This window comes from Tamandua tetradactyla, chromosome 6, assembly GCF_023851605.1.
Source record: "Tamandua tetradactyla isolate mTamTet1 chromosome 6, mTamTet1.pri, whole genome shotgun sequence".
NCBI classification, from domain to species: Eukaryota; Metazoa; Chordata; class Mammalia; order Pilosa; family Myrmecophagidae; genus Tamandua; species Tamandua tetradactyla.
Window position 1 is genome coordinate 51,796,599 of NC_135332.1, and position 25,779 is coordinate 51,822,377.

At 42.7% G+C, this 25,779-nt stretch overlaps 2 protein-coding genes across 6 annotated transcripts in view; both read right to left on the bottom strand.

Moving 5' to 3' along the window:
* Positions 1 to 984: 984 nt before the first annotated feature.
* On the bottom strand, positions 985 to 4,811 carry ALDOC (aldolase, fructose-bisphosphate C). Of its 2 annotated transcripts, XM_077165303.1 has the most exons (10): positions 4,664 to 4,811; positions 3,874 to 3,926; positions 3,315 to 3,438; positions 3,018 to 3,229; positions 2,853 to 2,907; positions 2,597 to 2,757; positions 2,375 to 2,458; positions 1,964 to 2,138; positions 1,632 to 1,831; positions 985 to 1,485 (listed from the first exon to the last, which is right to left on the bottom strand). In XM_077165303.1, the coding sequence occupies exons 3-10, from the start codon at positions 3,424 to 3,426 to the stop codon at positions 1,390 to 1,392; spliced, it is 1,095 nt and encodes a 364-aa protein (XP_077021418.1). In that variant the 5' UTR covers positions 3,427 to 3,438; positions 3,874 to 3,926; positions 4,664 to 4,811; the 3' UTR covers positions 985 to 1,389. The 2 variants fall into 2 exon arrangements, with proteins under 2 accessions (XP_077021418.1, XP_077021419.1); XM_077165304.1 differs by lacking the exon at positions 3,874 to 3,926 and having other exon boundaries at positions 4,664 to 4,810.
* A 598-nt stretch (positions 4,812 to 5,409) lies between these two features.
* Positions 5,410 to 25,779, bottom strand: part of SPAG5 (sperm associated antigen 5) — a 28,256-nt gene continuing 7,886 nt past the window's right edge. For 2 of the 4 annotated variants that reach the window (XM_077165299.1, XM_077165301.1), the window contains 21 exons: positions 25,540 to 25,714; positions 20,639 to 20,713; positions 20,327 to 20,419; positions 20,104 to 20,238; positions 19,739 to 19,858; positions 19,534 to 19,626; positions 19,323 to 19,436; positions 17,412 to 17,505; positions 17,108 to 17,255; positions 16,925 to 17,027; positions 16,599 to 16,732; positions 16,240 to 16,378; positions 7,851 to 7,962; positions 7,647 to 7,733; positions 7,265 to 7,400; positions 7,040 to 7,151; positions 6,562 to 6,642; positions 6,242 to 6,397; positions 6,067 to 6,141; positions 5,854 to 5,934; positions 5,410 to 5,606 (listed from right to left, as the gene is read on the bottom strand). In XM_077165299.1, coding sequence (XP_077021414.1) covers positions 5,535 to 5,606; positions 5,854 to 5,934; positions 6,067 to 6,141; positions 6,242 to 6,397; positions 6,562 to 6,642; positions 7,040 to 7,151; positions 7,265 to 7,400; positions 7,647 to 7,733; positions 7,851 to 7,962; positions 16,240 to 16,378; positions 16,599 to 16,732; positions 16,925 to 17,027; positions 17,108 to 17,255; positions 17,412 to 17,505; positions 19,323 to 19,436; positions 19,534 to 19,626; positions 19,739 to 19,858; positions 20,104 to 20,238; positions 20,327 to 20,419; positions 20,639 to 20,713; positions 25,540 to 25,714 — 2,335 coding nt within the window. In that variant the 3' untranslated portion in view covers positions 5,410 to 5,534. Of the gene's footprint in view, positions 5,607 to 5,853; positions 5,935 to 6,066; positions 6,142 to 6,241; positions 6,398 to 6,561; positions 6,643 to 6,723; positions 6,855 to 7,039; positions 7,152 to 7,264; positions 7,401 to 7,646; positions 7,734 to 7,850; positions 7,963 to 16,239; positions 16,379 to 16,598; positions 16,733 to 16,924; positions 17,028 to 17,107; positions 17,256 to 17,411; positions 17,506 to 19,322; positions 19,437 to 19,533; positions 19,627 to 19,738; positions 19,859 to 20,103; positions 20,239 to 20,326; positions 20,420 to 20,638; positions 20,714 to 25,539; positions 25,715 to 25,779 lie in introns of those variants that run through there. The other 2 variants (XM_077165300.1, XR_013177724.1) reach the window with 2 other exon arrangements.

Below are 25,779 nucleotides of genomic sequence, written 5' to 3' on the forward strand. Positions count from 1 at the left end.
CTTACTGGGTGATTTTAAACAAGTTAATTAACCTTTTGGTACCCATTTCCTTGTATTAAAATTAATAATAGTATTATTATCTACTTTATAGGTTGTTATGAGTTAATACATGCAAAATGATTAGGACACGGTCTAGCAGGAGCACATGGAAAATGATAAATAAGTGGTAGCTATTTTTGTTTTAGGGTCAAGCAACACAGGGCCAGCATTCCCATACTGCAAAAATTAGCTGGGTTGCAGTGGTGGTTGTCCCCTTTATACAGAGTATGGCCTCCCCAGTCCACATAGAACACACTCAGCATGTTCTCACCTTTTTATCTTACTGGATAGACTCAGGTACTCAGCCTATATCATACCTAGCCAAGAAGTCAAAGTTCAGCATGAACCTCACCAGGTCTGTCCTTAAACCAGACTCCCAAACCCCCCCACACACACTTTGTGCCCTTCTACCCCAAGTGGGAGTAGGCTACAACACTTTACAAACTCTGTGGTACCCTCCCCAGCCCCAGCAGCCTTCAGAGCCTTAGGGGTTTTTCTTGCTGGGTAGAAGGCTAAATGCTCCTTCTGCTGTGGCTCAATGTGTCAGGCCCCAAAAGGGCTCAATACAGCTGACATGTGAGACTCTGCCACCTCCACCCCATTACCCAGAACCCCTCTCCTATTCCAACTTGTCCTGTTGCCTCCCTGCTGCGGATATACACAAATCTGCTTTCTGGAGTTGTTCAAGTCTTGCCTTACTCCACCCTTCTGCCTAGTGCCTCTGATATGGCAGTCCCTGGAAGACTTGCAGTCCTCCACACTGTCCTAGGCAAGGCCTAAACTGAGGATGGTGGATGGATGTGTCCTCCCCCATAAACTTGAAACCCAGGAAAACTCAAAACCCACCCTCCTCTCCACCTCCACAGTCAGGAAGCCCAGAGATGACATCACCAAAGATCAGAAACAGAGGCAAGAATGCGATGTGTAAAAAAAGACAAAGGAACACATTTTGCTACCATTTATTTGCTATGAGGCATATATTAGGGGCATTAGGGTTGGTGTCCTGCTCTTTGATCCTAAGAGAAAGGGAAGGCAAAGATAGCCCAAGGAAAAGTTACTCCATCATGGGGAAATTGTGGGGGCTGGCGGGGAGAGAGGGGAGACCCAGGTAGCCTGCTCTGACTTCTAGAAAGTCTCCTGTTCTTTGTCATCAACAGCTCCCTATTCCCACAGCTTACATCCTATGGTCCCAGGTGCAGCAATTACAGAGGTGAGGGGAGGACAAAAAAGGAAGAGGACTTGGTACTGAATGGAGGCCCTCTGTTCTGTATGAGTATTTGGTCCTGTCCATAACTACAGGTAAAATTGGGTGAGGCGGCTAGGCCAAGAGCCATTGTGTGGAGTGGGTGCTCAGTAGGCATGGTTGGCAATGTAGAGGGACTGTGCTGCCGCTCCACCATCTTCTCCGCTGCCTTCATACTTCCCCTGGGCTGCAAGTCCATTTACCTGTAAGATGGAGGATAGGGATGAGAAGCAAGAGAAATCAGGCCGAGGTAGCTCACAGATACCAAGCACTGCCCAGGCTGCAGCCTCTGGGTGCTGCTACTGCTCAGCTATACATCCCTCCCACCACTACCACCTCTGCTCCAGACCTGAGCCCTCTTGATGAACTCCTCAGTGGCGGCCCCCGCATTGTCTTGCTGCCCTCGCCAGGTGTTCAGTGCAGAGGCCTGCAGGGCCCTCCCATAGGAGAAAGTGAGAGCCCAGGGCCGGGGAAGGGGGCAGCGGTTGATGGCATTGAGATTGAGTGATGCCTCCTCCTCACTCTGACCCCCCGATAGGAAGGTCACTCCTAGAGTGGAGGAGAGATGACAAACTGAATGGTTACTCCTTACTTTTCCAATGCAAAGGACCCCTAAAGGCCATAAGATGAACCCAAACATGGGCCTTGGGGATAGGGGTAGGTTACAGAACAGGGTGGTACCTGGGACAGCTGGGGGAACGGTGCGACGCAGCGCAGTGACAGTTGCCATGGCAATCTCCTCTGGGCTATACTTGATGGGACAGGCATGGCCAGGGGTCACCATGTTTGGTTTGAGTAAAGTCCCCTCCAGGTACACGTGGTGGTCACTCAGGGCCTTGTACACAGCAGTCAGGACCTAGGGGTCAGAGGAGGTTTACTAAGCCCTGGGCCCCTGCTGCTTACTGCTCTCCACTCCTTGGGTAGGGGGGCAGGCATGGACTGTGAAGGTTCAGTACATGTTCAGACTGCCTGGTCTGGAGCCAAGTGAGAGTCCTTGGGGTAAACTGTGCCTGGATCTGAGCCAGGAGTATGAGGAACAGGCTCCCTGCCATGTTATCCCTATGGTATGTCTGCGTCCAGTTGTGGGCTCACCTTCTCCGTAACATATTGGCAGCGTTTGAGGTCGTGGTCTCCATCAGGCAGAATTTCGGGTTCCACAATAGGCACAATGCCATTCTGCCAGTAAAAGAAAGCAAAGTAACTTGGGAGGGGCAATAAGTAGAATGGGAAAAAGCCATGTAGCCCTCTGCCTACCAGGCATAGGACACTCTTCTAACCACCTGCTCTGACCCATCCCCCCACCACCACACACACCTGCTGGCAGATGCTGGCATAACGGGCCAGTACATTGGCATTCTCTAGAATGGCAAGTGCTGAGGGCGTGCGCTCACTGATTTTCAGTACACAGCGCCACTTGGCAAAGTCAGCACCATCCTTCTTGTATTGGGTACAGCGTTCAGAGAGCCCATCTAGCCCTGCAGGCACAGAGTTGAACTAATCACGATGCCCCTCTTGGGCCAGCATCAACCTTCCAGAAGCCCAATGGTGCTCAAGCCCACCCACTCTGTACCTTGGGTGGTGGTTTCTCCATCAGTCCCAGCTAGAGGTACCACGCCCTTGTCAACCTGTAGGGGGAACACATGCTAAATGCTGAACCAAGTCAAAGTCCCCTGATACCTCTCCTCCTCTACACCTATTTCTATGCCCAGTTCCCACCCAGGGCCAGTGGCTGCACCTTGATGCCCACAACAATGCCTTTATCCTGGATGGTACGGACAAAGGGGACGCCATTATCATCTTTCTGGTAGAGTGTCTCATGGAAAAAGATGACACCTCCGATGCACTTCTTCACACGGTTGTCAGCACTGAACAGGACCTGACGGTACAGCCGGCGGTTCTCCTCTGTATTCTCCACTCCGATTTGGCTCAGTCGTTTGGCCATGCTACCTGGAGGCAAACAAGGAGGGGTAGCAAGGCTGTCCTCAAGATTCTCTGGCGACCTTACCCAACCTGGCAACAGGCTCCCACTTACCTACAGACTCATCTGCAGCCAGAATTCCTTTGCCTGGAGACACAATTTGGAGGGCAATGTCAGACAACTCCTTCTTCTGCTCAGCAGAAAGGGCTGGGTACGAGTGAGGCATGGTGACAGATCTCTGGAACAGAGATGTGATATAAAAGCTCGACCCATGACTACCTCCTTTGCTTTCTCTGTTGGCTAGATGGCCAAATGACAGCACCCTCCCCCTGCCCCAAAAACGGGGCCAGGATTATGGCAGCAGTCAGTCCTTGGCACTGGTCCTGGGCAACAACATGGCACTATTCCCCCTAATAGCCAGCAGGCTTAGGGCCCTAGTTCCCACATCTCCTTTTGTCCTGTTGGGCACCCTTCCCAGCCACTGAGAAAGGTGCAGGGTGGGGGTGGGGAGAGGAGCAGCCCTGAAGTTATAGGTCTTCCTATGAAACTGCTGCCCAAACAAGGATGCCACCTTTCTTCCATTGAGTTCAGTTCCTAAGGTAGACATAAGCCCTGACCTTTCCAACTTTTCTTTTCTCATCCTCATCAAGGCCCCTAGGGAAAATGCACTTACTTCCAAGGCTTTATAATGAGACAAAAGTACCCACTGCTTCCTTCTGTCAGCTTCTGGAGGAAAAGATTGAAAAGAAGGCAGCAAGTAGGGAGTTGAAGTGGCACAAATAATAGTAACAGGCTTCTGTTACCTCTTCTTTTCTGTACCCCAAACCTGCCTGCCAATATGTACTGCCTACTCAGCCCCCCAGGGCCAGAGGATGGCTCCAGCAGGAAAAAGGGTCCACTGGTCAGCAGAATATGTGAAGACTGGGGCAAGTGACTACAGTCATCCCCAGTGCTCCAAAGCACTTCTACCTATGTGGAGTGAGGGATGGGAAATAAGGGAGACTTCAATTTCCTAGAACTCAGACTCCCAAAGGGGAGACAGGCAGAGGATCAGGGTTGAAAGGCTGAGAAAGGGAGGGGGAAGGCAAGAGGAGCAAGGAGGTGATTGTGAGACATGCTAACCAGTCAGCAGAGAAGGAATAGAGAAGGTGAGAGAACCGGAAACCTAGTCTAGGAGAGTGAACACGCTGACATTAAAATGGTCTGGGTGGGAAAATCCAGGAGATTTAGGAGGATTGGGGATTGGGGAAAGCTGAAGTCCAGGTGAGAGAGTTAAGAGGAAAGGGTGAGGTGGGAGAGGCTGAACCATGGGGTTTCCAGTCCACAGAAAGGAGTAAGGATGTAAAGAGGGCTGAGAAGCCACATCCAGAGACCCCAGGGAGCAAGACAAGAATGGCAGGTTTAAGAGCCAGGGAAGGAAAGGGAAGTTGCTGAGCAGCTTCCACCTCATCTTGGGCTCTTACCTGTGCGCAGCAAGTTATCAGCGGCAGCCACAGGAGCAGCTTGGGTTCTGGTCGGCAACAGCTGTGACTTCAGTCCTGGCTCTTGTTAAGGAGGCTGCGGATGCTGCAGAGCTACGTGACTCCCCCGGGGGCGGGGCCGGAACCGCCCCGCCCCCCACCCCCTTCCCGGGACTGGAGACAGGCGCATGGCCACGCCCACAGGGGCGGGGAGAAGAAGTGGAGTGACCACCGGGTTAGGACCTCCGAGGCTGCTTACCGACTAACCCCCTCCGACCCCAGTGGAGCCCTGCCCCTGAGCCTCAGAGGTAGGAAATGCCCTTGTTCGCATTTCTGCAACAACCCTTTACCAAGTAATAGGCACTGTGCAGGATTTTGGTGATTGAGCACGGTCTGGTGAAGGAGAGTCAAAGTTACAGTGGGTGGACTAGGTGGGACAGATACCAACAAAGTGCCAGAGTTCAGGGTGAGTAGTAACAAACTGAGCTTCTCTGTCCTCACTCCCTTTTCATGAGGGCCTACCAGAGGGGGATGGGAGAGGTAAGAGAAAGAGGCCTTTTCTGTTCCCCCCAGGCCCTGAGCCAGGGAACAAGAGGTCCAATGCCCAGAGCATTGGGGAAGCAAGGGAAGGGAAGAGGGGGAGATTGAGACAGTTCTGGATGAAGCAGAGGAGGTAGGGAGGGGTGTGTGAAGGTACCCAGGCTGCACCCAGCCCTTCCAAGAAATAAGATTCAGTGAGCTTGAAGAAATACGTTAAATATACTTTATTTAAATAGCTTTAAACAGCTGGCTCCATGCCCATTGGTCCTGGTGTTGAAGTAAGAGGGTATTGCAGGTAAAATGAGATGCAAAGCAGGTTTTAGCTTTCAGTTACTTAGCTCAGAAATTCCAGCAATCCCTGTAGCTCCTTGCAACCCTTCACTACCTCTGGAATGGACAGTAGAGTCTGGGAAAAGAGGGAGACAAGGCAGCTCAGAGCCCCAGGCCCAAGGCACCAGGCCCAGGCCCCCAATCCCAGGAGGCACCTACACATTTAGAGGAGAGAAAACAGAAGCCACAGAGAAGCCTGCTAACAGTGAGTCAGGCACAGCTCACAGAACAGGCTGGGAACCAGAGCTACCACACATCAGAACCTACTGGGACCAGGCCTTATACCAGGTGCCTTAGTCACATCAACTCCCTTCCCCTTTTACCTCATAAATGTGCTGAACAATGTCATCTAGTTTCTTTAACTCTTTGTCAGAGCGCCGAAGGTTCTCCTCCAGGATGTTTCTCTAGAAAGTAAGAAGGTTCCAAAAATCCTATGTTTACAAGAATAACATAGCTTAGGGGGACAGGGAAAATATGGCACAGCACTTGCTAGTGGTAGTAGGAAATGGCCATTTGGAATCACATGAAATTCTTACGTGGCTCTGGAACTTGGCCATGAGTTTTGCCTTCTCATTTTTCATCTCCAGGAACATAACCCTCAGCTTGTCCACCTATAGATAAGTCCAGATTAATAGAGGCACAGCCTGGGGTCCCTACCAGCTGCTCAGCTCCTCTGTGTGTGGCTCCCAACTTCCTCTAAGCACCAGTCACCTCCTGAGAGAGCCACACTTTCTCCTGGATCCAGTTAGTGGCCATGGGCTGACAGTCAGGGTCCAACTGGCCTGCCAAAGTCTCCTGAAGCACCTTAGTCTCTGTCTCTGCATGCCGAAGTGCGCGGGTGAGCTGGGCTACCTCTTCTCTGAGACTCTGGGGATGAGAATGGAGAAGTTTCCAAAATCCTCAGGGGTCCTTCCTATCCTTCTTAACCCATGTGATGAACAAGGGTAGACCAGGGGATCCAATGCCCATATTCAGGATCCTGGCTACCACCGACACTGAAGGTCGAGGGCCAGGGATCCTGACAAACGTACTATGAGCTCGCCACTCTTGTCTATCTGCTCTAGGATCTTCTCATTCTGCTGTTGTATCACTTCCTGGAGCTCTTTTTCATTCTGTGAGGGAAAGGGAGGTGAGAAGGCACTGAGGGAGAGCTGGCTTCTTAATAGCCCTTACCAGGAGATAGAAGACAGTACCTGACCCATGCTCAGCCCAGGCAGTGCCAAATGATAACACTCGAATTCCTCCTCTACGACTAAGTCAGTCAAGGCACATCTCAGTGTTCAGAGAGTTCTGGTAAAGTTCCTGCCTTCCCTCCTGGGTCTGTCTGGGAAGATGGGTCAGCCATAGCCAATTCTCAAACATGTGAAATGTCTGACCCCAGGAAGGGCAAAACTAGGGCAGTGGTTGGAAAATCCCCACCACCCAGATTCCTGGAGAGACAATGGCTCCCAGCGGGCCAGTAGACCTGCCCCAGTTTTTCATCGCCCCACTTCTAGGTCCCTCTTTCACCTTGTAGCGCAAACACAAGGCCTGGTTCAGCTTCTCTATTTCTGCTTCCTTTGCCTTCTGAGCCTCCTGATGCTGTTCTTCCTGGGCCTGCATCCTAGCCTGGAGATCACAACTAGGAAAAGAAGAATTCAAATTATTCCTATTAGTTCATGGGCTGGTTGGGCCCTTGACATTAGCGGCAGTCTCATTTAACGTATCCTCTCACCAAGGCTGCATTCCACTCACATTTTCTGCTGCAGAGTCCTGATGGCTTCTTCTTTAGACTCTTGCAGCAGGAAACACAGGCTCTGAAGCTCTAGAGTCATGGTGTTCATTTCTGCCAGGCTCTTCTCTATGTCTGGGGTCTCTGAAAGAGAAAGCCCTAGAGAGAGGTAGAACCCTTTACACTTAGAAGGAAGGAGTATATAACCATCATTCTCACAACTTTTATCCATGTTCCCCACCCACAGGATTTGAATGTCCGGAACACTACAGATCCCAAAAGGCAGAGATGAAATGAGCCCAAGAAGAATTGAGGTTTTTAGAGCAAAGCACTTCTTACTGCTTTAATCTTTACTCATTACTGATTGTCTAGAAATAAGGCAGGATCCCTGGAGCCCATCCTAACCTGTAGACTGAAGGGAAACCATTGATGCAACTTTGGTGAAAGCACTCTTGTCACTTCCAAGCAAAGGCACAGGAGCTGATTCTTGCTCTAAATAAAATATATCCATGGTACAAATTGATAGATTTGTTGATGGTATCTTTAATCACTCAAGTCAGCAGGAGCGGGGTTACAATTTTCCCACCCCTAAATCCCAGGACCTTTAACCTTCATCAGTCACTGCTTTCAAGATGCTTCCCAAGAAGGTGTTATCAGTGGGTGGAAGGTGATCCTGGGCAGGGGCAAAGGCTGTGCTCATAAGAATGGTCTTCGGTTCAGCCTAAGGGCAGAGGAGAAAAAAAAATAGCTTCTCTTCAGGGTTGGTGATTTCCTGAACTCCTAAGTACTCAGCAAGATATCTGCTCCAGTATGCTGTTCTGTTACCTCTCTTCTCTATCTTCCACTCCTCCATTAGCTCCTCTCCCTGACCAAGTTTATATTCTCAAGTCTCTCTCACTAAAACAACAATAATTATCTTCCTACCTTAAACCTCCTTTTGGCTACTGTCTTTTCTCTTTCCCTTCAATCAAACAAAAAATCACCCCGATTGTTGATAATTCTCACCATCTATTTACTTCCCAGCTCATTACAATCAGGTTTCTGCCCCACCATTCCACCAATATCCTTCTTGTTTGAGTTACCAATGGCATCCTTTCTGTTCAGTGCAATGGACACTTTTCAGATCTTGTTTCATCTGAGCTCTTTAATATTGCTGACCATGTCCTTTTTTAAAAACATCTCTTTCTTAGCTTCTAGGGCATGACTCCCCCCACCACCCCCCTTATAGGCATGCCTCATTCATTTTGGACATCTAGCCACACATCCTTTCTTAACTATGGGGATCCCCTGGGCGCAGTCCTTAGCCTTCCTTTCACTCCAACCCATTTCCCAGGTCACCTTGCCCTGGGTGCTCCACAAAAATATCTATTTCAAACTTCTACTTATACATGGATGACTCCTCAATTTCTTTCTCAATTGGATTCTTTCTCAAACTCTAGATCCAAATGCTCAGCTACCTGCAAAAAACCTACCAGAATGTCCCATAGTCACTTCAAACTCAGTACACATAGAGATGAACTCACCATTTTCCCTGTCCAGACCCCAGCATATCTGTTTCTCCACCTTTATTTAATACCCTAGAGCAGGAATTGGAAAATTATGTCCTGTGGGTCAAATCTGGCCTGACACCTGTTTTTGTAAATAAAGTTTTACTGGAACACAGCCATGTCCATTCATTTAAATATCAACTATGACTGCTCTTACATGATAAAGGCAGAGTTGACTAATTGAGACATAGATTATGGAGGCCCATAAAGCTGAAAATATTTACTGTATGATGTGAGTTCCAAAGGAAAATTTTGTTGTCATCTTTCCAGCAATCTAGGGGTCATCATTCACTTTTCAGCCTTACCTCTATCTCTTAAATATCTATTGGTTCCATCCAATTCATCCCCTCCTTTTTTTAAATTGTGAAATGTAACATATATACAAAAAAGAGAAAAAGCAATAATTTTCAAAGTATGCCTCAACAAGTAGTCATAGAACAGATTTCAGAGTTTGTTATGGGTTACCACCCCACTATTTCCGATTTTTCCTTCTAGTGGCTCCAAAACACTGGAGGCTAGAAGAAATATATTGATATCTCTTATCAATACAGTGATTCAGCAGTCATACCCATTTATTAAATCCTGTTTTCTCTGTTATACCTCCTCCTTCTCCTTTGATTCTTCACCCAATCTATAGGGATCTTAGGCAATGCCTGTTAGGACTTTTTCATGTTGAGAAGAGAGAAGGGATGTTGACATTAAAAGATAGGGGGGATGTAAAAATTAGTTGATAATCTTGGAGAGGCTGGTCCCTCTGGATTTCAGGATTTATCTGGCCTAAGAACCCTCTGGAAATTATAGGTTCCAGGAAAGCACACTTAATGCATGAAACTTCTACAGAGTCTCAGTTCGAGCCCTAAGTGTTAAAGAGTTGACAGGAGCAAAGTTGGTTGGGGTTTAGCATATCATGGCTATAAGCACTATCTAACAGAAGCTTCATAAGAACAGCCTCCAAAATAGCCCCTTGACTCTATTTGATCTCTCTTAGCCACTGATGCCTTATTATATTACAGTTCTTTCCCCCTTTTGGTCAAGAAGGTGCTGTCAGTACCATGGTTCCAAGGCCAGACTCATCCCCGGGAATCACATCCCATTTTGTTAGGGAGATTTTTCACCCCTGAATGTCATGTCCCACATAGGAGGAGAGTAATGATTTTCCTTGCAGAGTTGGGCTTAAAGAGAGAGAGTCCATATCTGAATAACAAAAGAGGTTACTTGGAAGCAACTCTTAGGCCTCCTTATGGGTAGTCTTAGTTTCTCTGCTACAGAAATGTTTCCTAAGGACCGGCTTTAAAATCAAGTGCTTGGCCTATTTTCTTGGGTGTTCCCAATGGCTGAGAGGGGACCCGGGGTTTTCCAGATGGGATATTTTAATAGTTCCATTTGTTTTTCTCCCTTTGGGCCCTACCCTCAAGAGACTCTACCAACACTTCTTAATTATTAACCCACCATAGTCTGAGATTTATTCGAGTATTACATTAAGCTATACAGAATTACAAAGCTTTATTCCCGTTCTGGACTCCAGGAGTTTGGGTTGTTTAAATGAGTTATCAGACAGGTTGGTTTAGACCGGGTGTTACAGAAAATTTAGGTTCTAGATATAATAACCTCTCTGCCTTTGGTCTCATACAGTAGGTGAAAGTCTAGAGTACACAGAGTATATATACTATCATCTTTTTACCCTATATTCTGATTTACCTTAGTCCCAGGCAGACTGGCTTTGTTTTTATCTCTAATTGAGGCCTGATCTCTTTTTCAGTTACTTTAACTGTTATTGTATATAGTATGCTAACTTTCAAGGCTGTAGCACCCCATTTCTGGGTCTTCGGTGTCACAGAGTTACTTAACGTTTCAGGGAAATACCAGCTGATACATATATAGCTTGCTGACTCAGAATCTAGAAATACACTTACAACTTCAGACTAAGTATTGCTGCTATAAAGGTTTACAATCTAGGCTCCAATTTTCTTATAAATATTTTCTAAAAGAGACCTTTGCTTATTTCCTTTTGTTTCTGGGTTATTTTGCACAACATATTGTCCCAAAGATTTATTCAGCTTGTTGCACACATTTTGACGTCCTTCCTTTCTGTAGCCACACCATATTCCATCATATATATGTACCACAGTTCGTCATTCTGCTTCTCAGTCATTGTGCCTTTCAGCTTCCTCCATCTTTTAGGCATTATGGATAATGTCCAAAATAAGCAAACCATATCTTACAGTATCCTCACTTGGTTGTACAATCAACAGCACTCAATTTTAGACAATTTTCTTTAGCAACAAAGAACCAGCAAATACAGCGTCACCAAATCTCAAACCAAAACTACCTCTTATCACTTGTCCTTCCCTCCAATTAGTTGCTCTGGTAGTGCTGTACTACTGTTGATGTCTTCCTGTTAGCTATTAGCCACAGCATGCATTTTTAGTTTTCCAACATACCTCTCTACTATTGACTCTTTGTCCAATATCAAACTTTGAAATAGTTCATGGGGGAACTTATTTATAATCATAGATTTTATCAGTGGGATACCTGGTGCTATACATACCCTTTCAGTCATACTCATTTTCCATATGGCAATGTTATTTATAACCCCACTAATTAGTTACCATCAATTGTATTCATTCCCTTGCATTTAAGTTCAACCTCATTGGGTAGCCTTTCCCCCATGTGCCGGTTTGAATCTGTTGTGTTTGAATCTGTTGTGCACCCCAGAAAAGCCAAGGTTTAAGTCCTCATTCAATACCACTGAGTGGGATCTTTTTTATTGTTTTCACAAAAGATGTGATCCATCCAATTGTGGTGGTAACTTTTGATTAGATGGTTTCCATGGAGATGTGTCTCCAACCATTCAAAGTGGGGTTGCTTACTGGAGTCCTTTAAGAGGGAACCATTTTGGAAAAAACTTTAGAGCCAGGAGAGCCCACACAGCCAGAGATCTTTGGAGATGAAAGAAAATGTCCCCCACGGAAGCCACTGAAGAAGCTGGGAGAGAAAGCTAACAGACATCACCATGTGTTGTACCAGCTGACAGAGGTGTTACGGACCCATTGGCCTTTCTTGAATCAAGGTATCCTTCCCTGGATGCCTTAAATTTTGACCTTTTCATGGCCTTAGAACTGTAAACTTGCAACTTAATAAATTCCCCTTTTGAAAAGCCATTCTGTTTCTGATATATTGCATTCTGGCAGCTTTTACAAACTAAAACACCCTGTCTCAAGCTTTTGTGTACCTCTAGGTCTACTATATCCTACCTCTGAGATTACCTTTACCAGAGTCCTAATAGCAAAATCATGCAGTATCAGTCCATATGGACTCAGCATTATGTCCTCAAGGTTCATCCAGCTTGTCATATGCTTTGGGACCTCATTTTGTTTTACTGCTGTGAAATATTCTGTTATATGTATATACCACATTTTGTTTATCCACTCGTCTATTGATGAGCACTTGGATTGTTTTCATCTTTTGGCATTTATGAATAGGGCCACTATGAACATTGGTGTCAAATGTCTGTTCGTGTCACTGCTTTCAGCTCTTCTGGGTATATACAAGTATTGGTATTGCCAGGTCATAGGGCAACTCAATATTTAGTTTTCTGAGGAACTACCAAACTGTTCTCCACAGCAGCTGCACCATTATATATTCCTATCAACAGTGAATAAGTGTTCTAATTTCTCTACATCTTCTCCAATATAGCAGCCATTCTTAAAGGTGTGAGGTGACAACTCATTATTGGTTTGATGTGCATTTCCCTTCTAGCTAATGAAAATGAGCATCTCTTCATGTGCTTTTTAGCCATTTATTTTGCTGTTTTGTAAAGTGTTTATTCATATCCTGTCATTTTATAATTGGGTTGTTTGTTGTTTTGTTGTTCAGCTGTATAATTTCTTTATGTACACAGGATATCAAGCCTTTATCTGATATGTAGTTTCCAAATATTTCTCTTGAGTTGGCTGCCTCTTCACCTTTTTGACAAAGTCCTTTGAGGCACAGAAGCTCTTGATCTTAAGGAGTCCCCATTTATCTATTTTTTTTTCATTGTTTGTACTTTAGGTGTAAAGCTTAAGAAACTACTTCCTATTACTAGATCTTGAAGACATTTCCCTACATTTTCTTCTAGAAGTTTTATGGTACTGGCTCTTACATTTAGGTGTTTAATCCATTTTAATTAATTTTTGTATAGGGTGTAAAGTAGAGGTTCTCTTCAATTTTTAGGCTATTGATATTCAATTCTTCCATGCCCATTTATTGAAAAGACTGTTCTGTCCCAGTTCAGCGGATATGGGGACCTCCTCAAAGATCAATTATAGATTTGGTGGTCTATCTCCAAACATTCAATTTGACTCCATGGTCAATACCTTTTTGGATAGCTTTAGCTATTTGGGGTCTGTTTCCCTTCCAAATAACTTTGATAACTAGCTTTTCCAAGTCTTCAAAGTAGGTTATTGGGATTTTGATTGGTATTGCATTTAATATGTAGATCAATTTGGGTAGAACTGCATTCTTGATGACATTCAACCTTCCTATCCATGAGCATAGAATGTCTTCCCATCTATTTAGGTCATGTTTTATTTCTTTTAGCAATGTTTTGCAGTTTTCTGTGTACAAGTCCTTGACAGCCTGGTTAGGCTTATTCCTAGATACCTGCTTTTTTTGGTTTCTATTTTGAATGGAATTTTTTCCTTACTTGTCTCCTCAATTAGGTCATTACTTGTGTATAGAACATTATTGATTTTTGTACACTAATCTTATGTCTCACCACTTTGTGGAATTTGTTTGTTAGCTCAACTAGTTCTGTTATAGATTTCTCAGGGTTTTCTAAGTATAGATCATGTCATCTACAAATAATGAAAGTTTTACTTCTTTCTTTCCTATTCGGATGCTTTTTATTTCTTTCTCCTGTCTAATTGCTCCAGCTAGGACTTCTAGTACAGTGTCATATAATAATGATGCCAATGGGCATCCTTGTCTCATTCCCAATCTTAGGGGGAATGTTTCAGTCTCTTACCGTTAAGTATGATGCCAACTATAGGGTTTTCATATATGCCCTGTGGTGGTTTGAAAATATGAAGTACCCCAGAAAAGCCATGTTTTAGTCCTGATTCAATCTTGTGGAGACAGCCATTTCTTTTAATCCTGATTCAGCAGTGTAGGTTGGAAACTTCATTAGATTATCTCCATGGAGAGGTGGCATGCCCAGTTGTGGATGTGGCCTTTGATTAATGGAGATATGACTCCACCCATTCCAGGTGGGTTTGATTAGTTTACTGGAATCATTTAAAAGAGAAAACATTTTGGAGAGTCAGAAATGACAGAGCAGACAGAAACTTCAGAGCATAGCTGACAGTCAGAGAACAGAGACATGGATGTTTGGAGATGCTTGGAGTTCAGCACATGTCACCATGAGATGTTAAGCAAGCCAGAACCTGGAGAGAGCCAAAGGAAGCCAAGAGAAGATAAAGCCAGCCCTGGAGAAGCAAAGTGAGGAACCCCCACAGGCATAGAGGCTGAAAGTAACAGAGACCAGGGGCAAGGGATGAGCAGATGCCAGCCATGTGACTTCCTGACTGACAGAGCTGTTCCAAAACCATCAGCCTTTCTTGAATTAAGGTATCTTTTCCTGGACGCCTTAGTTTGGACATTTTCATAGGCTTCGAACTGTAAACTTGTAACTTATTAAATTCCCCTTTTAAAAAACCATTTCAGTGCTTGTATATCATATTCTGGCAGTTTACTATCACATGCCTTTTATGATATTAAGGATGTTTCCTTAGACTCCTACATTCTAAAGTGTTTTTATCTGGAAAGGATGCTGAATTTTGTTGAATGCTTTTTCAGCTTCAATCAATATAACATTGTGATATTTCCGTTTTGATTTGGTAATGCACTGTATTATGTTCATTGATTTTTTTTTTTAATGCACTGTATTATGTTCATTCTTGCGTTGAACCACCCTTGCATTCCTGGTATAAACCTCACTTGGTTGTACTGTATAATTTGTTTGATGGATTGTTGGATTCAATTTGATAGTATTTTGTTTAGAATTTTTGCATCTATGTTCATTAGGGAGATTGGGGTCTGTAGTTTTCCTTTCTTATAGCATCTTTATCCAGTTTTGGTATTAGAGTGATGTTAATGTCATAAAATGAGTTAGGTAGCATTCCTTTGTCCTCAGACTTTTTGAAGACTATTCCCTCCTTTCTACTCACTCAATAACTGCCATTAGTTCAGCCTTCATCGCTGCTATAACTGACTAATTGTTCTCCCTCTTCCATTATTGTTCCCGTAAATTCTTTTCTCCATACTCTGAGTTTTTTCCCAAATGTAAATCTGATTAAATTGCTCACCTGATTAAAATCTTTCAGTGACTCCCTCTAGTCACTCTAGCATGACATATAAGACGCTTCAAAATTTGGCTTCCTGCCTACTTCTCCAGTGCTGCCTCCTGTAATGCTTCACGTAGCTCCTACTCTCCAGTTACAAAAAGCTATTTGTCATTTCCCAAACTTGCCACATTCCATATGAGCTGGACCTTGTCTTATTCACTCTGTAGTCCCAGCACCTAATCCGGTCTTGTTACAAGGTAGACACTATAAAAAAGTAGAAACAGTGCTTCTATGATTTTCATATACTGTATCTCTCTGCCCAGTAGGCCTTCCTATAAGCCCACTCCTGCTCTGGAAACTTCTACTTAACCTCAAGACTCTGCCTAAGGATCACCTGCTTAGAAGACATCCTAACTCTCAAGGGTAGAACTGACCCTCTTTTCTGTGTGTTCCCATATGGCCCATGAAGACCTCTATCGTAATCACAGTTCAAATGACAAGTTTGCCTCTGCCTGTCTTCCCCCAGACTGTGAATTTTTTGGCATTTCCTGTGGTTAGCACATCATTAGGAAAGAGGGTCAGATAATAAACATTTCCAGATTTCAGGTTCTTGGTTGTAAATTTAACTATTGAATAAGCCAATTAACTCTGTTTTCTTCTGGGGAAGCCGAAGAAGCAAGACTAAATTTCAGTTTCTTTAAACACAGTCTAGTTGAAGAGAACAGAAAGCCAATGAAAAATTAATGCAAGTGCAAAAGGAAAGTAAATGCGAGAGGAATATGGCAGAGTAAGAAATCACTGAGTCCCTGTGATTTGGGAACATTTCAAAGAAGGTGGACTAGGAAAGGATTTTAATAGGAAAAGAAAAGGTTTAAAGATAGTTTTAAAGATAAAGGAGAATGTATGGATATGAATGAAGATGGGACGTTTGTGTAGTGTTTATAGATAATTTAACAGAAGTTCACTGAAATACAGGGAGGTAGGAAATAGATGAACAAAGGTTTGAGCAACAGGCTGAAGAGATCCTGTAGGAAACTGAAGGTTATAGTGATAGAAACAAGAGTAGTATTTTAAGAAGACCATTTTATACAATCAAGATATAACTGGGAGGAAAGAGAATCCTACCTTCTCCTCTAGTTGTGTCTGAAGGAAGAGGGTCAGGTTGTGTAGTTGCTCAGTCAGCACCCCTAGCTCTTGGTTATACTGGCGTGTCTTCTCCAGTTCTTGCTCCTGGTTGTCTGCTATAGTGCTAGCCAGTTTGGCTCTGAAATAAGGAAGGTACAGGGTAGACTGCCAAGGAACTGGCTACCTTCCCTGAATGGCTCTTCCAAATAAATCCCTGCATAGAGCTACATTCAAAGAGGGAAACTAGAGGCTCTTGGACTCTGTCATAATTCCCTTTTTTGAGACTTTGGCTTCTAGAAGTATTTCTGGAAAAAATAAAATAAGTACTTAGGGATAAGCAGAGAAGGTAAAGATCTTACTTCAGGTTTTCTATAGTGTCCTTAAGTTCCTCACACTGCAGGCTGCGCTCCCGGAGCACTCCCAGTGTGGTTTTCAACTGACATTCAACCTGACCCAGCTCCAGATGAGCAACTTGATTTTCTTGGTCTGCAAACTGGGAAGACAAGAGAAGGAAGGATGGGAAGGAGCAAGAGACAAGAGGAAAAACAGGTCAAAGTTGGGAATTTTAGAGCCTGGGGACAGAGGATTTTTCGTAGACCAGTCTCAAACCTCACTTTAATACCATTAGGCAAGAATCACACTCCATAGGTATACCAGCAATTCTACCCCAAACCATATTTCTTACCTCCAGGGTTTCCTTCAGGTCCTGCACCTCCTTGGCCAGGACAGCCTGTTGCTGTTGCATCTCTGCCTGCATGTATTTTAGTGCCATCTCTTCCTTTTGCCATCTGTCAGAGACCTTATATTAGACCCTATTTGGTCCTACATCCTGAAAGCCTGTCACTACAATAACTTGATAGGAACTCACCGAGCAGCCTGATCCTCACTACTCTGGGTGAGCTGGCAGAGCAATTCATCCTTCATGGCCAGGTCCTGAGTACAGTGGGCATGCTGACCTTGTAGCTCTTTCAGTTGGCTTTCCATGCTGGCCAGAATGTGCAGCTGAGCCTGAAGATCTAGGCCAAAAGTATCCTAATGACTCCATCTGTCTGCCAGGCCAGAACTTCCCCACAGTTCTGCTCCAAAGCAAGAGATCCAGAACACTTTCTTGTTCTACTGTCACAGCTCAAACCTTTGTAAGGCTCAAGTACTTGTATGCTACACATACACACCTGTTGTTAAGCGGCTGTTTTCCAACTCCAGTTGTTCTATTTGGCCTTTGCAATCCTCTAAATGAGTAGAGACTTGTTCCAGCTTCCTGCAAACCTAGGAAGAAATAGGTTTCTCGAATAAGAACCTCAGAGGTTGTTTTATATATGTATAGCCTGATATTTAGAAATAAGAATAAAGCTGATCAGGTTGGGATTAAGGTAATTCAGAACACAGGGGTAAGGAAGACATTGTCTGTATTTTAGAACCTCATCTGCTCTTTGAGACAAAAGGAAGAAAGGTTTATTTTGTCCAGAACCTAAATTTCTGTAGCACACAATCTAACTCAACCTATGTGGATAGATTATTTAAACAATGCAAACACAGGGAGCCCAGAATAAGAATGAGGGCCTTTAATCCTGTATACCTTAATGTAATGCCTGGATAAATCCCAGAGTATATTAAGCAGATAATCAAAAAGTATTGGCAAAATTCCTTGAGGGATGGGAGAAAAAATATGAAACTATTAAACTTTATAAACCGAGGAAATCCCTGATACTGTGTCAAACATTAGGGACACCCAAATCAATAGGCCAAGCCCTTGATCTTGAGGCTTGCTCTTGTGAAGCTGATGTATGTAGCAGAGAAGCTTACCTTACCTACAGGTATGCCTAGGAGTTACTTCTGGAGGACCTCTTTTGTTGCTCAGATGTGGCCTCTCTCTAAGCCCAACTCTGCAAGTGAAATCACTGACCTCCCTTTTACATGGGATATAACATCCAGAGGTGAAAGTCTCCCTGGTGGTGTAGGAGATGACTCCCAGGGATGAGCCTAACCCTGGCACTGTGGGATCAAAAATGTCACCCTAACCAAAAGGGGGGAAAGAAGCGTAACTAATAAGGTATCAGTGGCTGAGAGAGTTCAAATAGAGTCAAGAGGTTACTCTGGAGATCACTCTCATGCAAGTTTCAGTTAGACATTGCTACCTATCATAGCTTGCCAAACCCCAACCAAAACCATTCCTGCCAATCCAAAGAACACCTAGGATGCTATATAAGATTCTACAAAGGTTCCACATACAAAGGTAACTTTCCAGAAACCTACAACCTCCAGATGGGTCTCTGGGTCAGATAAGTCCTGACTTGCAGAGGAGCCAGCCTCTCCAGAACAACTAGTTCCATCCCCCATCCCATGTTATTGACAGCCCCTTCCAACATGAAAAAGTTAGAATGGCATAGCCCAAATACTCCTAAAAAGTAGGAGTAAGATCAAAGGTGATGGTGGAGTTATACAGAGAAGGTAGGGTTTAACAAATGAGTATGATCGCTGAATCATTATATTGATATTTCTTTTAGTCTCTATTATCTTAGAGCAGCTACAAGTAAAAACCTAAAATTGTGGAATTGTAATCCATGACAAATTCTGAAATCCGTCCTATAACTAACTGTTGCAATGTGCTTTGAAATTTATTGCTTTTTTGTTTATGTTATTTTTCACAAAAAAGTCGACTGTGATGATAAATGCACAGCTATATGAAGATGTTGTGAACCACTGATTGTACACTTTGTATGATTATATGGTATGCAAGTATATAAAATATATCAATAAAAAAATTAAAAAGAGTCTCAGGAATCATTCCAGCTTCTCTTTCAGGACAAGACAGTAAACCACCTCACTCCTGGGCAGCAACATTATCCCAAATGAAGCTGAGCCTCAGGAAAAAATAAACAGGACAATTTTGTGTTGGTGGACAAAGGAAACAGCTGGGTACAAATCCATTATATAGGGAAGGGATCTGACTGGTCTCCAAACTTACCAGCATGGAGAGAAGACAGGTGCAGGGTAAGAGGTTAATGATACCACTCATTAGAAAAGCCTTTGGCAGAGAAGAGGAAGAAAACCAGGCCTAAGAGGTCTCCACTCCTGGTTCATACCTGTTGCTTTTCCTCAATTGCAGCACCATATTCCTGTAGGGCCTTCCGGCTTTTGGCTGTGAGTTTCTCTGTGACTTGTCGACACCGACTCAGCAAAGCTGTCCATGTTATATACTATCAGGGGAAACAAGCCAGTTAGTAGAGCACAACTGAGGCAGAGATCCTAACAAAGATGGCAGCAGGGAAGTGATAGCTGGCCCCAAATACTCACATCTAATTGCATGGATATCCAGTCCTGTTGCAAGGTAGAAGAAAGAGCCACTGTCTGCTGAGTCAGCTCTTCTTGCTCTATGTGAAGACCTACCTAGAAAAGGACTACACATGGAGGGGGCCCCTTCCCAGTGTATACAGCAAAATGGAGGTATGTGACCATCCTCCCACTGTGGACCCCAGGAAAAAGAATGCCCTCGAATTACCAGTTGGGTCTGTGCCTCCTTCAAAAGGTCTCTGAATTTCTGCATGGATGCCAGGTCCTGTTCCAGCTGGCTGATTCGCTGGCTAGTATGTGCACAGAAAGCCTCTAGCACTGACTCTGCCTGTTTAGGGAAGAGCAGTTATGAGAACACAATGGGAAGGGGAGAGAAATGGCACAATAAGCCATAGCCATGCATCTACCACCCCAGAAATTCAGTTCTTTATTCCTGTCCTCAGGGTAGATAGCTCTTAGACCACCCACGTGTCTTAAGTGAATTTGTTTCTATAGGAACCCAGAGGTGGAGACCTTAAAGACGCTTGGTGGGAGAGAGCACTGACCACATTCAATAACAGCCTGGCACCTTACCGCATCCTTGCCTCTGAGGGCCATTTCCTCTCTGTGTCTTGCCTTCTCCCTCTCTGCTCTGAGGCTCTGAAGCTTTGCCCTTGATTTCTTCAACACATCAAAACAGCAGGAGACCAAGGTTTCTGCACGCTGAGACTAGAAGATAAGAATTATCTGTGCCTGGTTCCTTTTTTTGGCTGTCAGTCCCACCAGAAGCCTCTTCCTTCATCTTCATAATGCTTACCTCCTGATTCACAGTAGTTTTATCTTCTTCTAAGTGCAATAGGGACAAGTGAAGCAAGGATGTCAGTTCTTTAGAGACCAAAACCCATGATTGCTATAAAGAGAAAGATAGCTGGATCAAATAAAGTCACTAAGCAGCAAGTTAAGCAGGGACATTGGAAAGGAAGCTACCAATCTCAATTTTAAGCTCCTAATAAAAGGGAAATGTCCTTAACAAACGTTTAGAATCTCCTTTCACTGTCATGGCTGAGTAAAGCCATCTGTTAACCACCCAGAATTTTCCATTCTTGATTTTGAGGTCATCAACACCTACCATGACATTCCTGGCCTGCTGCAAAGCCTGTCCAATCTCTTGGCTCTTCAGATAATGCTGAGGTTTCTTAGTCATCTAGCCAGAAAAACAGATTTGTTGCTTTTGAGTAGGCAACATTTTTCACCAGTACCTCATCCTCCATACCTCTTGAGTTATGGGGGATTTTCCTACTAAAAGCAGTAGCAACATTCATAGCTAGATGCAGCCAACTCAGAAAAAAACTCCAGAGGTAGGTAAAAAAAATTCCTCCTTAAAAATAACTATTTTTTTCTAATTATAAAAATAATACACATTTGTGGTAAATTTTAGAAAATATGGAAGTGGATTAAAAGAGAAATCATTACTAATTCGCCACCTAGTGCAGTGATTCTTAACCAGCATTAAAGCACCCACCCCCAGAAATTCCGATATATCTTCACATCAGAGATATACTTGTTATAGCGATTTCCTATAACTGATGATTTCCTATAACTATTTCCCTCAGGTGTCATAAAAAAACATTATAGACCCCTAATTTAGGAATGAACTATCATATACAATAAATTTTACGATGAATTTTTTTTAATTTTAACATATTTGACTTTAAGATCCATCTTAATATTGATGGTGCTTTAGATCTGATAAAATATACTAATGCTTAAAGAAAACCACAATTGAGATTACATTTATAAACAAATTTTGGTTCCTGTTTTTATTAGTTAATTGTATTATAATGTTGTTATGACATACACTTATATTCATTCTCCTTATTGGAACAGATGCTGGGATATCTGCTTTGGGGGACCTATCAAAGGGGAGTACTACCCTTTTTTTAATATATTTTTATTGTTAAACAACATACAAATACAAACATTCTTAACATACAAATAGTACCACCCATTTTTAACTTCTGCTGGCATTTTACCTCACCTCAAAGTCTCTCAGATGTATTTTAATTCTGATTTCCTTTCTTTAAAAACCATGTACTTATTATTTTTCCATGTTAGTAAAAATTCTTCATAAATATACTTTTAAAAAATATCCCATTTTATGGATGTACCATGATTTTTATTATCTTTTTTCATTATTTAAAAAAGATAAAATAATAAGTTATTATGTTTATGCAGAATTTTTTCCCCTTAGTATGTCTTGCTAGAAGTGGAATTATGGGGTCAGAGAATTTGAACTGTTCTAAGAGTCCGGCTTTAATTGCTTTAAAAAAAGTTTGACTCAGGGCAGGCCATGGTGACTCAGTAGGCAGAGTTCTCGCCTGTGATGCCAGAGACCCGGGTTCAATTCCTGGTGCCTGCCCATGCAAAAAAAAAAAAATGTTTGACTCGGATACGACCTCTCTCTCTCAGCCAATATGGAAAGCAAACTCACTGCCCAACCCCCTACATGGGACAAGACTCCCAGGGATGTAAACCTCCCTGGTAACGTGGGACAGAAATCCTTGAATAAACTGGGACTCAGCATCAAGGGATTGAGAAAACCTTCTCAACCGAAAGGGGGAAGAGAGAAATGAAACAAAATAAAGTGTCAGTGAGAGATTTCAAACAGAGTCAAGAGGTTACCCTGGAGGTTATTCTTATGCATTATATAGCTATCCCCTTTTTAGTTTATGGTGTATTGGAGTAGCTAAAGAGAAGTGCCTGAAACCGTAGAGCTGTGTTCCAGTAGCCATGTTTCTTGAAGATAACTGTCTAATGATATAGCTTTCACAATGTGACTATGATTGTAAAAACCTTGTTTCTGATGCTTCTTTTAATCATGGTATGGACAGATGATTAAAAAATATGGATAAAAAATAAACAATAGGGGGAACAAATGTTAAAATAATTTGAATAGGTTGAAATACTAGTGATCAATGAAAGGGAGTGGTAAGCAGTATAGAAAAAAAATAGGGGCAACAAACGTCAAAATATATTGGGTAGATGGAAATTCTAGTGGTCAATGAGAGAGAGAGGTAAAGGGTTATGGTATGTATGAGTTTTTTCTTTTTATTTCTTTTTCTGGAGTGATATAAATACTCTAAGAAATGATCAAGGTGATGAATATACAACTATGTGATGATATTGTGAGCCACTGATTGTATACCAAGTATGGAATGTTCATATGCTAAAAATGTTTGTGTTTGTATGTTGTTTTGTCAATAAAAATATATATATATAAAAAAATTAAACCAATTTACACCCCACCAACAATAAGACAATGCTTACCATCATCACTTAGTTATTCTCTATTTTTTTTTCCAGAAGAAAATGGCATCTTTTTATTTCAATTGGCTTTTCTTAGATTACTGGTAATATTAACCGTCTCAGGTATTTATTAGCTCATTATCTTGGGGCAGATAAAATCTTAATATGCCATGCAGGGTAGAGAAGTATGATCTCAAAGGCATCAAAGTCCTAAAAAGACTTTAAAGTTCTAAGAGAAAAAGTGAGGAGTCTTCACTACTACTGAAAGGCAACCATCATCTGGGAAAAAGGATGCTTCTGGAGCCGCTGTGCTGAGTCACGATGTTACAGCAGCCTGCGTTTAAGAAGCAGAGTCATATGTCCTTCAGTTATCTTGGGAGTTCACTTCTCTGAGAGCCCAGTCTCTCCTTTCCCCAGCAAAGCAGGCATCATTCGCTATGGTGTGATAAGGCATGGAGTATCCGTGAGCCCTGGATAGGGCCCACATATTGCCCAGAGCTAGGCAGTCAGGCAGGTGATGAGATTAGTGTGAAGGAGGCAGCCAAGCGGCAAGGACATGGCACAATAATGGGGAATGGCTGAAGGTAATGCCATTTCCTCTCTTTAGTTCTGCTTCACTGGCCTCCAAAGGAATCTGGCAAGCTTCAGGAGAAGAGGGTACGAGACAGATTCAGGGATGGGGAACGAGGTCAAGAACAAGAGGAAAGATTACAAAAATAAGGAAACACAGGAAAGAAATAGAGCAGTTAGAGGAATGAAGAAACTATGAGTTTCAAAATTTCTGACAAAAGGTAGTTATTATTTTGAGGAAATTATCAACCAAAGGCGATCTTTACTTAGTATTTGAGAACCATCACATTTTTAGCAGCAGCCACCTATTATCCAAGCCATAAAATTAAGGCTCTCAAGTCCTTCCACTAACACCATTTTCTCCCTTCCTAGAACTGTGTTGTCCTAGATGGAGAGCCCTCTAGACAGCAGTCTTTTAACTTTTTTCCTCTCACATCTCTTAAAATAATTTTAAAAGACTAAGTTTAAATTGATGCAAAGGTTGTAATTTCTAGCATATAATACCAACAGTTTGAAATAAAACTGTTAAGTTACTCTTAAACATGTCCAATAGCATAAATACCACCTTTACCACAATGATTTCATGTCTATTTGATACTTCGAAAAAATATGAACAATCTCCTTAGTTACAAATTTCATATCATTCTTTTTTTTTCTTTGAACTTGTTTCATTCCTCACATAATTTTATACTAATATATTTTTATACTTTGAAGGCTTTTATTAATCACCTTATCATATAGCTCTGCAACTACAACAAAACTGTACATATAAATTTAAATTAAAATCTTAGGGGTGTTGGGCGGGCCGCGGTGGCTCAGCGGACAAGAGTGCTTGCCTGCCGTGCCGGAGGACCCCGGTTCGATTCCCGGCCCCAGCCCATGTAAAAAACAAGCAAACAAACAAAATATAATAAAAAACAAGAAAATGTTTAAAAATGTTTCCCGTTCTTCCTCCCTTCCTTCCTTCCATCCTTCCTTCCTTCTCTGTCTTTCCTTCCTTTCCTCCCTCTAAAAAAAAAAAAAAAAAAAAAATCTTAGGGGTGCAAGAGTAGTTCAGTGGTATTCTTTGCCTGCCATGCGGGAGACCCGAGTTCAATTCCTGGCCCATGCACTCCCCAAAACAAACAAACAAAAATTCAACCAATGTGCTGCGATACGGGGATTCTCCACATGGAAAAATAATGAAATGTGACCCCTGCCTTAAAGCATACAAAAAAAATTTTTTTTTAATTAAAATCTTTTAAATTCCTCTAACTAGAAGACTTTAAGTGTAAAAGATTTCTTTTGGAAAAATATTTTCATCACTTCTATATTAATCATTACAATATTACGATTTTTAATAAAATCATAAACATCCCCAATAAAATTTTATTGGGGATAATCTGTTAACAAAATGGATGGAATGTACCTCCCCTAACTAATTCATGTGTCCATCCATATATTACTTTAATTCCTAGAGTAAGACAAGGTTCAGCAACAATTCTGTACCTATTTTTCATTCTTATAGATATAAACACCGAGAAATCTTGTTCACATAAATAATGGAAATAAGGAGGAAAGGAAGAAGGGAATAAGGGCATGTCACTCAATTCTAAGAACTTGTTTGGAGATACATACCTAAAAATAGTATGTAAGCAATAATCAAAATGGTTAAGGATCTACTGACATAATCAAAGCCTTCTTGTGATTTTGTTGAAAGCATGCAAAAAAGTTGGGTTATATAATCATTGCAGTCATTCCTTTTCTCAACATGTACACAAATATTTTCTATTGTCCTTTGATTGGTATCCCCTGGCAATTCGGGATAGGTGATGATATATGCTTAAGTAAAGTGGTAAAGGACAATTGAGAGAACAGGGGAGAAGGAAAGAAGAAATTTAGTAAATAGCACACTTCCAAAAAACACTTGGAAAATGAAGATCTAGAAACTGATTCCATTAAAATTTTCCTTGCCTGCATTCCCCTTGGAAAGTCTTGATACATCCTAGGGGTATAGTGAATATACACAGTTATCAGGGATATTCCAGATCTTTAACTTCTATGCATAGAAGGAATAAGCCTGTGGTTAAGGAGTCCCTTTTACTCTCTGGCAGTTTACATTCTGAGAAAGGGCGGCCAATGGATTTCTCCATGTTTTGAGAGGAACCTTCTTACCCCACTAGGTGAGGTGTCAGTCTGGGTGCTACTGTCCTGAGCCTCTTTGTGAGGGACAGCAACCCGGCTCTTCCAGTCTTGCAGCTGGCGAGAGAGGATCTCCAGAATGACAAGAGATCTCAGCAGGTTATCTTCCAGGTCATGTCGAGATAAGGCAGTTAGATCTGGAGGACGGCTGCAGCAAGAAGAGAGGAACATGAGGAAAAGAAAGGAAGAAGGGATGGGAATGGCAGGTACAGG

Coding starts and splice junctions, on each gene's coding strand:
- ALDOC (XM_077165303.1), bottom strand. CDS start 3,426: ATGCCTCACTCGTACCCAGCCCTTTCTGCTGAGCAGAAGAAGGAGTTG. Junction 3,230..3,314: donor GGCTGCAGATGAGTCTGTAG/GTAAGTGGGAGC, acceptor GTTTGCCTCCAG/GTAGCATGGCCAAACGACTG. Junction 2,459..2,596: donor ATGCCAGCATCTGCCAGCAG/GTGTGTGTGGTG, acceptor TTTTACTGGCAG/AATGGCATTGTGCCTATTGT.